This window comes from Ceratotherium simum, chromosome 22 (assembly GCF_057802395.1).
Source record: "Ceratotherium simum simum isolate JZ-2026a chromosome 22, ASM5780239v1, whole genome shotgun sequence".
In the NCBI taxonomy this organism is placed as follows: Eukaryota; Metazoa; Chordata; class Mammalia; order Perissodactyla; family Rhinocerotidae; genus Ceratotherium; species Ceratotherium simum.
The window spans coordinates 7939754-7952875 of NC_141921.1; the positions used below are offsets into that span (position 1 = coordinate 7939754).

Below are 13122 nucleotides of genomic sequence, written 5' to 3' on the forward strand. Positions count from 1 at the left end.
GGTAGTATTTTTACTTTCTTGATTCTGCCCTTAAGTATCCTAAGTAATGACTCCTTGCTTTCAACAGTCACTCTATCATTTCACCCTGTTTCTTTGTCCTTAATAATTACTATCACAAATAACCTTCTTTACTTATTGGTTTATTGTCTATTCTCTGTCTTCCTATACTGGAAGATAAGTCTTTTTCACTGTGATATTCTCAGAGTTTAGGATAATGATTGGTTACTCAAGAAATGATTGACTATTCAATGAATGAATGATAGGCACTGTGCTAGACACTAGTATTAGAAAAAGGAATAATACAAGTATGTTGGTGAGTAGGTAGGTCATACATGCAAAAAGGAATAAATGCAATTAAAAATTATCATAGGTTTTATAATGAAAGAAATAAATACAAAATACAGACATAGGAAGATCTACAGAAAGATAGGAGGAAGTTAAAAAAAAAAGGGTCCATAGTTTATTTAAACATTATCTGAGACTTTCTATTGCCAAACCCTTGCCAAGAATTAGTAATTCAAAGATAGTTAACATGTGACCATGGAGTTCACAGTCTGGAGGGGACAAGACATTTAAACTTATATGTTCATTAAAATATTCTAAGTGTTATGATAATGACTTGTTGACAGTGCTAAGACAACAGAGGCAGTTTGACCAGTGCAAGAACAGTTTCCTAGAGATAACACATGAGTTGAATCTTACAGAATGAGTAAGAGATAGCTAGCCAAAGAGAGCACGTCCTAAACCAGGTAATGACTCTTCCATCTTAAACAAAACTCTCTCTCTACCCATAGCACCCTCCAGCTTACAGTTGATCCTTTCCTTACCACTTGAAGCCAAAACTCTTAAAATGAGAATGTCTGCTTCTTCATAACTTCTATTTATGAGCTCATTAATAACTTTATTAACACTAAATTGAAAGGTCATTATTGACCATTCTCTCTCTCTAGCCTTGGCATCTGTAAACTAAATTCACTTGGTTTTCCTCCCATTTCTCTGTCTATACCTTTATTGCCTTTGTAGGTCCCTCTTCCTCAGTCCATCTATCCTTTAACATATCTATCTATATTTATATATAGATATAGATATGTCCTTTATATGTATATATCTATATAGCTGTAGCTATAGATGTATATCTATATACATATCTATATATTATACATAGAGCTATCCTATATATCTATATAAAGGATATATCTATATAGATATATCCTTTAACATATCTAGCTAGATCTATCTATATATCCTTTAACATATCTATAGACAGATAGGTATAGATATAGATATATGAAGTATATAGATAGATATAGATATATATGTTACCTATATACATCTATATCTTTAACCAGAATTACTAGGTATTTGTGCCAGGAGTATTTCAGATTATTTTTTGCAATGCTTCTAGAACTACAAGTCCTGGTTTATTTTTTGAGTATTCATTCATAAATTACCTGTTTATTATACTCTTTTAAGGTTTTGCCAGATTTCAGTCTCAGGTTTACTCCGATTCAACAAACATCTATTGAACACCAAATATGTATGAGATACTGTTTGAAGCACCAAGTGAGGGATAAAAAGCCACTTACTTAAATAAGAATAAATCCTTGCTCTGAAGGTTTAAAAATCTATAATGAAGTATAAGCAGGGCTCACATGCAACCCTATAAAAAGTTGACCATACTGATTTTTTATAGTTGGTACCTGCTCTGATTGGATAAAAGACTAACTAGATCTGTGAACTTGGAAGTTACTCATGTTGGTTGGATTTTAATGTTCTTAGTTGAAAAATATCTATCTCACAGAATTAAAGTAAGGAATAAATGAGATAATGTTGCAAGGAATTAATAACATAATAAATGAGAAAACATCTCAAATTTAACATGCATATATCAAGCCATAAAGCAAGATTTAACAAGTTTTATAGAATCATTATTATATATACCACATTCTCTGATAATGATACAATTGATTTTGAAATTAATAACCTAATATATACCCTAAGAAAAATTCCCATACTTGGAGAAATTCAAAATCACACTGTAAATAACTCATGTATTAAAGAAGAAATCAATGCAAATTTGAAAATACATAGAACTAACCGATAATGAAAGCATTATGTATAAACAGTTGCAGCAACAAAGCTGGAGCTAAATTCAAGGGAAATGTATGGCCCGAAATACATGTATTAGAAAAGAAAGCTGAAAAATTATGAGCTTAGCATCCAAATTACAAGTTGAAAAAAGATCAGCAAAATAAGCCCAAATAATGTAGAGGAAGGAAATAAAGAACAGAAATTAATGAAATAAAAATTAAGATTTTTGGCAAATACTAATAAGACTGACAAATCTCTAGTAAGATTAACCAAACAAAAAAAAAGGCATAATTAAGCAATATTAAAAATGAATAAAAAACATAATTATAGTTAAAGTAGAAATTAAAATAAGAAAATACTTTCAACAAATTTATTCTAATATATTTTAAAACATACTAAATTATATATACCTAAAAAGTGACTTACAAAATGTGACTCAAGAAGTAATAGAAAACCTAAATGAACATGTATCCTTTAAAGTGAATCAGCAGTTACAACATTTCTCCCAAAGAAAACAGCAGTTCCTAATAACTTTACAATTTCTACTGTATACCCATGATTCAAGTATTTTTTATCTTATAGAAGCTCTTCTAGAGAATAGTTAGAGATTGCTGGCTATTTGTCCAAATACATTTTCCTCTTCTTCCCAGGCAACAAGCTAGACTGACTATATGTTCCAGTTTCCCATACCATTAGGTGAAGCCATATGACTGAGTTCTAACCAATGGAATTTGAGTAGAAGTGATGTCATAAAAAAACCTCCCAAGCACCTTGCTCCATGTTCTTTCTCCCTCTAAGCTGACTGGGATGGAGATGATCCCCAGGGAACTTCAGAAGCCATGTGTCATCATGGATCTAATTGACATTGACAGAACATTCAACCCGAATAAGATGAAAACACAACATGTCAGGATTTGTGGGATGTCACTAAAGCAGTACTTAGGGGGAAATCTATACCCAAAAAACTGAAATATTAGAAAAAAATGTGTGAATAACCTTAAAAACTATAATAAGTAGAGAAAATTAAGCCCAAAGTAAACAGAAGAAAAAAATATTAAAAGCCAAAGTGAAAACCAATGAAACAGAAAACAGAAAAACAACAGAGAAAATCAATGAAACCAAAAGCTGGTTCTTTGAGATATATCAGATTGAGACACTTCTAGCTAGACTGATCAATAAAAAGAAAAAAAGCACAATTACCAATATCAGAAATGACAGAGGTGACATCACTACAGATTCTACAGATATTAAAAGAATAATAAGGCAATGTTATGAACAACTTTATGCAAATAAATTTAACAACTTAGATGAAATGGAAAAATTCCTTAAAAGACATACGTTTCCAAAGCTCATTAGAGAAGAAATAGGTAACATAAATAGACCCATATCTATTTAAAAAATTGATACTGTAGTTAAAATTCTCCCTACAAAGAAAACTCCATGCCCAAGTGGCTTCACTGGTAAATTCTACCAAACATTTAAGGAAAAAATACTACTTCTATACAATGCTTCCAAAAATTTGAAGACAAGAGAATACTTTTCAATTCATCCTATGAGGCTGACATTACTCTGATACCAAAACCAGACCAAAAGAAAAAAAAGAGAGACAGAGAAAAGAAATTACAAATTGAAATTATAAATCCATCATGAATATAGATACAAAAATTTTAAACAATATTTTAGCAAATTAAATCCAAAATTATATTGAAAGGACATCATGACCAAGTAGGATTTATCCCAAGAATACAGCGTTGCTTTAGCATTAAAAATCCAATTGATGCAATCCACCATATTAACAAGTTAGAATAGAAAATCCATATGATCAATATGGATCTATGTCAATAGACATGAAAAAATTTGACAAGATCCAACATCCATTCCTGATTTTAAAAAAACTCTCAGCAAACTAAGGTAGAAGGGAACCTCTCTCCTGGTTATCAGGTTCCTCAACCTTATAAAGGTCATTTACAATAAAAAAAACCAGACTTAATTGTGAAAGCTGAATGCTTTCCTCCTAAAATCAGGAACAATACAGGGATATCTGCTCTCACAATTTCTTTCTTTTTTTTCTTTTTTAATTTTTATTTATTTATTTATTTCCCCCAAAGCCCCAGTAGATAGTTGTATGTCATAGCTGCACATACTTCTAGTTGCTGTATGTGGGACGCGGCCTCAGCATGGCCAGAGAAGCAGTGCATCGGTGCACGCCCGGGATCCGAACCCGGGCCGCCAGCAGCGGAGCGCGCGCACTTAACCGCTAAGCCACGGGGCTGACCCCTCACAATTTCTATTCAATGCTGCACTGAAGGTTCTAGCCAGTGCAACCAGACATGAAAAAGAAATAAAAGGTATCTAGATTAAAAAGGGAAAATAAGTGTTTATATTCTCCTGTTATGATTTGAATGATTTTGTGCCCCCAAATTAATATGTTGAAATCCTAATGTCCAGTGTGATGGTATTAGGAGGTGGGGCCTTCGGGTGGTGCTTAGGATGTGAACGTGGAGCTCTTATGAATGGGATTAGTGTTTTTATGTAAAGGATCCTACAGAGCTCCCTAGCCCCTTCCACCATGTGAGGACACAGCAAGAAGGAAGAAGAGGGCTCTCACCAGGCACAAAACTTGACCACATGGGCACTCTGATCTCAGACTTCCAGCCTCCAGAACTGTGAGAAACAAATTTCTGTTGTTCATAAGCCACCCAGTTTGTGGTACTTTGTTATAGCAGCTTGAATAGACTAAGACACACAAAGAACATGATCATCTATGTAGAAAATCCTATGGAATTTTAAATAAACTAGTAGAACAATTAAGTGAGTTTAACAAGATTGCAGGAAACAACATCGATATACAAAAATCAGTTGTCTTCTGAAACTGTAAAACTCCTAGAAGAATACAAGAAAAAAACTTTCATGACATTAGTCTTGGCAATTATTTCATGACTATGACACCAAAAGCACAGGCAACACAAGCAAAAAGAGACAAGTGAGACTATATCAAACTAAAAAGTTTCTGCACAGCAAAGGAAATAATCAACAGAGTGAAAAGGCAACATACAAAATGGGAAAAAATATTTGCAAACGATAGGAGTTAATTTCCAAAACATAAAAGCTACAACCCAATAGCAAAAAAGACTAACAACCCAATTTAAAAATGCCATAAAGACTTGAATAGACATTTCTCCAAAGAAGACGTACAAATGGCCAACAGGCATATGAAATAACGTTCAACATCACTAAACATTAGGGAAATGCAAGTCAAAACCACAATGAGATATCACCTCATACCTGTTAGGATGGCTATTTTCCAATAAAACAAAAGTCAATAAGAGTTGGCGAGGATGTGGAGAAATTGAAATTCTTGTGCACTGTTGGTGGGAATGCAAAATGGTGCAGCTGCTCATGAAAAACAGTATGGAGATTCCTCAAAAAATTAAAATTAGAATTACCATATGATCCAGCAATTCCACTTATGAATATTTATCCACAAGAATTGAAAACAAAATCTTGAAGAGATATTAGCACTCCAATGTTCATTACAGCACTATTCACAATAGCTAAGATGTGGGAAAAACCCAAAAGTGCATCAGTGGATGAATGGATAAAGAAAATGTGGTCTATACCATGGAACATTATTCAGCCTTAAAAAAGAAAGAAATCCTGCAATATATGACAACATGGATGAATCCGGAGGACATTTTACTAAGTGAAATAAGCTGGTCACCTTGGGACAAATACTGAGTGATTCCACTTATATGAGATATCTAAAATAGTCAGACTCATAGAATCAGAGTAGAATGGTGGTTGCCAGGAGTTGGGAGAAGGAGGAAAATGGAGAATTGCTAATCAATGGGCATAAAGTCTTAACTACCCAAGATGAATAAGTTCTAGAGATCTATACAACATTGTGTCTATAGTTAACAGTACTATATTATACACTTAAAAATTTGTTAAGACGGTAGATCTCATGTTGTGTTTTTATCACAATAAAATAAAAATTTTTTAAAATCAAACAAAAGAAAAAAATCATCTTTCTGTATTCTATCAAAAACAGTCAGAAATTGAAATGTTTAAAAATTACAATTTGCAACAGCATAAAAAATATTAAATACTTAGGAGTAAACCTGATAAAAGACATGAAAGGCCGGTGTGAAAGGCCAGTACATTGGCAACTACAAAATATTGCTGAGAGAAATTAAGGAAGACCTAAATAAATAGAGAGATATACTTTGCTCATGGACTGAAAGACATGGTACAGTTTTGATGTCAACTCTCCCTAAATTGATCTATAGTTTCAATGCAACCCCAATCAAAATCCTAGCAAGCTTTCTTGTAGAAATTGAGAAGCTGATTCTAAAATTCATATGGAATTGCAAAGGACCCAGAATAGCCAAAACATCTCTGAAAAAAGAAGAAAAATTTGGAGGGATAACTACTTGATTTCAATAATTATTATAAGGTTACAGGAATCAAAACAGCATGGTATTGGTTAAAGACAGACAAATAGAAAAATGGAACAGAATAGAGTCCAGAAATAAACCCATACATAAGAGGACAACTGCGTTTTGACAAAGTGTCTAAGGCAATGCAATAGTGCAGGATAATTAGATAACCATATGCAAAAGATGAACTTGGCTCTATACCTCCCAAGATACCTCCCACAAATTTTAACTCAAAATTGATAAAAAAAAAAAAAAAAAAAAACTAAAGGTACCTGGAACTATAAAACTTCTAGAAGAAAACATAGGAGAAAAATCTTTGTGACATTGGGCCAGGCAAAGATTTCTTAGATATGACACCAAAAGCACAATCTATGAAAAAATAGATGGTCAAATGAAATTTTAAAACTTCTCTTCTTCAAAAGGCACTACTAAGAAAGAAAATCAAAAGACAAGCCACAGACTGGGAGAAAATCTTAGAAAGCATATATCTAATCGAGGAATTGTGTCCAGATTATATAAAGAACTCTCAAAACTCAACAATAAGAAAACAAACAACCCAATTAAAAATCAGCAAATGATATGAGCAGATCCTTCACCAAACAAGATATATATATGACAAGCAAGTGTATGAAAAGATTCTTCACATCATTAGGCATTAGAGAAAGGCAAATTAAAATCACAGTGAGATACCACTATATACCCATTAGCATGGCTAAAATTAAAAAAATTGACCATACCAAAGTTTGGCAAGGATGGGGAGGAATTGGAACTCTCATACTTTGCTGGTGAGAAAGTACAATGGTACAATCACTTTGGAAAATAGTTTGACAGTTTCATGAAAAGGTAAACATATATCTACCATGTGATCCAGCCATTCCATTCCTACATATTAATCCAAGAGAAGAGGAAATATATGTCCATACAATTTTCATAGCTTTATTATGTCCACCAATAGATAAATGGGTAACTAAATTGTAGTATATTCATACAGTGGAATACTCTCAGCAATAAAGAGAAATAAGCTATTGATACACACAACAACATGGATAAATTTAAAAATAATTCTGCTGAGTGAAAGAAGCCAAAAAGAAAAGAAAAAAAAAAAAAAGACTACATACTCTATGATCCCATTTATATAAAACTCTAGAAAATGCAAACTAATCAATAGTGACAGAAAGCATATGAGTGGTTACTTGGAGATGGGGGACAGGGAAGGGTGGGAAGGATGGATTACAAAAGGACACGCAAAAACTTTTGGAGGTGATGAATATGCTCATTATCTTGATTGTGGTGATGTATATGTATGCGTACGTTAAAACTTTGTCAAAAGTGTCAAAAATATGTATTTCAATTATTTCTCAATAAAGCAGTTTTAAAAAGTAAAAAATTAAATTATAATATTTTTAAAGAAGAAATGGAAAAGAGAAAAATTTGAAGACAATGGAAATGAAATAAAACACTACACGTTAAAAAATAAATAAGTAGAAGAGTCTCTGGGAGCTTTTTTGTTTTCAGAACCATTTAAATTCTGCAATGAGAGAGGGATCTAAAACCTTGCTAAAGTAATTATAGTCAATTCTCATTATTTACAGATTCTGTATTTGTGAATTCACCTAATCATTAAAATTTATTTGTAACTACCAAATCAATACTCACAGTGCTTTCGTAGTCATTTACAGACATACATATGGGCAGAGTGGTGAAAAACTTGTCAACGTGTGTGTTTTCAGCTGAGGTCAAATAAGGTGACATTCTGCCTTCTTGATGTAGCTCTCATACTGTAAACAATTGCCCTTTTTATGATCTATTTAGTGCCGTGGTTTCTGCATTTTTGTGCTCTTTCCTGGTGATTTCACTGTTTAAAATGGTCCCCAAGCATAATGCAGAATACCCATATAGTGTCCTAAGCGCAAGAAGGCTGTGATGTGCCCTACAGAGGAAATATGTTAGATAAGCTTCATTCACCTATGAGTTATGGTGCTGCTGTTGGCTGTGAGTTCAATGTTAATGAATCAACACAATACTATATAAAGTGTCTTTAAACAAAAACACACATAAAACAAGATTAGGTATTGACTGGTTGATGAAAATGTTATAATCACAGACTTGCAGGAACATAACCCTATATTTTCCCCTAGGAGCAATGGTTCAGTACTTGTTAATTCAGTATTCACAGCAACTTTACAGAACATAACTACCATGAATAATGAGAATTTTTATTCTCAATGAACTATGGATCTAGGTCCTACAATCTAATAGCTTATATGGATGGTCAGAGGCTTTAGAAACAATTATTTCTCTGATGAGTTCTGCTCTGCCTATATTTATTTATTTATTTTCTCCCCAGAGCTCCAGTGCATAGTTGTATATTCCAGTTGTAAGTCCTTCTAGTTCTTCTATGTGAGCCGCCACCACAGCGTGGCAACTGACAGACAGGTGGTGTGGTTCTGCAACCGGGAACCAATCCCGGGCTGCTGAAGCAGTGAGAGCACCAAACTTTAACCACCAGGCGATCAGGACTGGCTCATGCTCTGCCTATATTTATTTAAGTAAATTAAATCCAATGAATCATGCAGATTTTTAGTCACTTATTCTCCACTGCGATATTCTAATCTTTCTCCTTTTTTTCCTCAAGTTTTCAACCCCATCTACAACAATCCTTAATTTGATATGACCTCTGTCCATTTCATGCTTTACAGCATGAATTTCCTCCCACTTATAAACATTTTTAAATGTTATAAACCTTATAGTTACAGAAATTGCATAAAATTCCAACCATATATAAAATAAGGTAATCCAACCTTTCTTCTTAAATTTATTTTTAAATAACTTAGGTCAGCTTTTGCATGAACTGACAAGAAACATTACTGTATTTTCTATAAGATTTTTATTGGGGGTGCATTTTGCCATATCACCAAATAGTCTCTAAATGAAATTCTACATGAGAAATTAAATTTTTTTCAAAGGCAACAAAAGCAAAAATAAATAAGTGGGACTACATCAATCAACAAAGCTTCTGCACAGCAAAGGAAACCATTAACAAAATGAAAAGGCAACCTAATGAATGGGAGAAAATATTTGCAAATCACATATCTGATAAGGAGTTAATATCCAAAATATATAAAGAACTTGTGGGCCGGCCCCGTGGCTTGGTGGTTAAGTGAGCGCACTCCACTGCTGGCGACCCGGGTTCGGATCCCGGGCGCGCACCGACGCACTGCTTCTCCGGCCATGCTGAGGCCGCGTCCCACATGCAGCAACTAGAGGGATGTGCAGCTGTGACGCACAGCTATCTACTGGGGCTTTGGGGGGAAAAAATAAATAAATAAAATCTTTAAAAACAGCATTTCCAGAGTTAAAAAAAAAAAAAAAAGAACTTGTACAACTCAATAGTGAAAAAATAAACAATCCAATTAAAGAATGGGCAGAGAATATAAACAGACATTTTTCCAAAGAAGATATACAGATGGCCAAGTACAGGAAAAGATGCTCAACATCACTAATCATCAAGGCAATGCAAATCAAAACCGCAATGAGATATCACCTCACACCTGATAGAATGGTTATTATCAAAAAGACAGAAAACAACGTGTCGGCGAGGATGTGGAGAAAAAGAACTCTTGTGCACTATTGGTGGGAATGTAAATTGGTACAGCCACAGTGGGAAACAGTATGGAGATTCCTCAAAAAATTAAAAATAGATCTGCCATATGATCCACCAATTCCACTTCTGGGTGTTTATCCAAAGGAAATGAAAACACTAACTTGAAATGATATCTGCACCTTCATGTTCATTGCAGTATTATTTACAATAGCCAAGACATGGAAGCAACCTAAGTGTCCATCGATGAATGAATAGATAAAGAAAATGTGGTATATATATATACAATGCAATATTATTTGGTCATAAAAAAGAAGGATATCTTGCCATTTGTAAGAACATGGCTGGACCTTTAGGACATTATGCTACGTGAGTTAAGTCAGACAGAGAAAGACAAGTACCATATAATCTCACTTATATGTGGAACCTAAAAAAAAAAAACTGAATTCATAGATAAAGAGAACAGAATGGTAGCTGCCAGAGGCAGGGGGTGGGTGAAATGGGTGAAGGTAGTCAAAAGGCACAAACTTCCAGTTATAAAATAAATGAGTCCTAGGGATGTAACGTACAGCATGGTGACTACAGTTAATAATACTGTATTGTATATTTGAAAGTTGCTAAGAGAGTACATCTTTAAAGTTCTTATCACAAGAAAAAAACATTGTAACTGAAAATTTTTTTTTCTTTTTGTCAAGGAGAACAGTGTAGTTGACCATGTTTCCTTTTACATTTTGGCTTCTAGGAAGCTCAGAGGTAAATTTTAGGTTAAATATAGTTAATATGTAGATTTTCTATTTAAAAAATACTTTGCCAATCCTGAATCTTTACTCCTTATTTCTATTATTTTATTGAATGTGTTCTTGCTATAAGACTTTGTTGTAAGTTGTGTTGCATTCTTGACATGAAGACCAGTATATGATGTACAGCTAATGTCCTAGCCTTACCATCACAAACTAGAAAGAACAGTTTAATATCAAGTATGCCAAAATCAATATTTCTACTTATGGAAAATGCTTTCCATTTTCAAATGGATAATACTAACTAATTTCATTTGTTATATCTGTGTTTTCAATTATTGTGGATAAATTTACAGGTAACTATCTGGAAGGGTCTATCCAGACATAATATTAAAAATCAGATAGGCAGAAATTATAAGCAAGTCCTTAATGATTGATGCCAAATTGTGACAAGAATTCTTTCAAAAAAAGAAGTTCAAGCCAAAATAATCTATATCATGTTTACTAACAAAAAACAGTAATAAATAAATAAATAATACAAATAGAAACCCCTTGATATTTAAATACAGAAGGAAATGTCATCGTCGTTGCAGATACTTTTGGGACTCGTCTATTTTTGAGGACGGGCTAGCCCTAGTGGAAAAGGTACCAGACTTCAGAGCAGAAGCTCTGAGTTGAATTCTGTTTCTGCCTCTTGACATCTACCTCAGGGAGTTTTGGAATGATTAAATTAGCTAATAAATGAAAAACATATTAAGAGCTGGAAAAAGTTATCAAATATGTTATTAATCTGGTGAGAGTAAAAGTTAACCTTAATTTTCAAAACAGATCATCTACTTTATTACTTATATGTCTACCATATAATACATTGATTTTCCTTCAATAAAGTAATAAATGACTTTGTATCAGATAGTTATCTTGAACTGATTGCTATCTAGCTTCTCACAAAGTCAGTGCAGACAAATGAAATTTGAAATAGTAAGGCTATAACAACCAAGTAATACCTGTATTAAGTGACACTACTAGAAAATATACCTAAGCCACAATAGATTAGTATTTATACAGAATTGCCTTTAATATAATGTTATATTTTAATATTACATCTTTATATTTTAGCAGGGATATAATAAAGAAAAGATTGTGTGGGGAATAATCATCTAAACATTAACTATATTACCCATCATATAATTCTAAGTGTCCCTTATATAAGGATTCTGTGACAAACTTTAGAATTCAATATCAAGAAACATTCTTTTTAGACCAACAGACAATGTGCTCATTTGTCAGGTAATAATTATACACCTAGTGTTTCTTCGCCTTGAATATCAGAAAGTTCAAACTAAAATTCATCCTTGATTATGGGAATTACGTTAACTCAAATTTTAAAATTATGACTTTTCTATTTATCCTTCTAGCGTTCATCTTTCATATCTTTATCAGTTCTGTTACATGTGACTTTTACTGGAAGCTACTTTAAATCCTTTCTTAAAGTAAGAAAGGTACACATTTTAAAACCTCTCTGGAACTTGGTTATTACTTCAAAGAAAAGGGCTACATATTATTCAGTTTTGTGTCCCTTGACACTTTTAAATTTATCCTTAAATTTTGCTTGCAGCATAGCACATAGTAGGGATTTAACTATGAATGGTTCATACTACCATTCAAAGATTCGCTACACGATGGGAGTAGAATTCATTAATTCCACAATTATTTCCTGAGCACCTGACAAGATGTGCCAGACACTGTGCTAAAGCCAGTGACACTGTGATCCTGAGACTCATATTTTAGGAGGAGGGGACAAATAATAAACACATAAACAAATAAAATACTATCAGAGAGTGATAAAAGTCTTGAAGAAATCAGCTATTAACTAAGTGAAAGTTGGAAAGGCTGCCTCAAGATAATGTGTATTTTCATACTATCATCCATAAAAAGATCAGAATTGTCAATTTGAAAGGGATACTGCCTATATTTGTCACCAATTCAATCATTGGAGGCAATTTTTTTTTTTACAGCGATGGGGAGTCTTGTTTAAGGACGTAGAAGTAGAGATGGTAAACATTATGATGCTGCTAGAGCATCAAATCAACATAAGCAATTATGTTATTTAAGCTCATTGTACAAACAGCAGAACAGTCTGTTGACTTTCACTAAAGGAGTCTTCTAGTTTTATCCGTGAACTTTCCTCTGCATTTTCCCAGATTCTCTTCACTATAACCTTTCTTCCAAAAGGTGAGTGAGTCATAGGCCAAAA

At 33.2% G+C, this 13122-nt stretch overlaps 1 protein-coding gene across 6 annotated transcripts in view; it reads right to left on the reverse strand.

Moving 5' to 3' along the window:
- C22H1orf185 (chromosome 22 C1orf185 homolog) overlaps positions 1-13122 on the reverse strand; it is a 75681-nt gene that overhangs the window by 27962 nt on the left and 34597 nt on the right. Inside the window, exon 1 of one of the 6 annotated variants that reach the window (XM_087445967.1) lies at positions 2782-3202. The exons of the other annotated variants lie outside the window; for them this stretch is intronic. Within the exon in view, the coding sequence (XP_087302093.1) occupies positions 2782-2842 (61 nt within the window). The 5' untranslated portion in view covers positions 2843-3202. Of the gene's footprint in view, positions 1-2781; positions 3203-13122 lie in introns of those variants that run through there. 6 annotated transcript variants of the gene reach the window in all.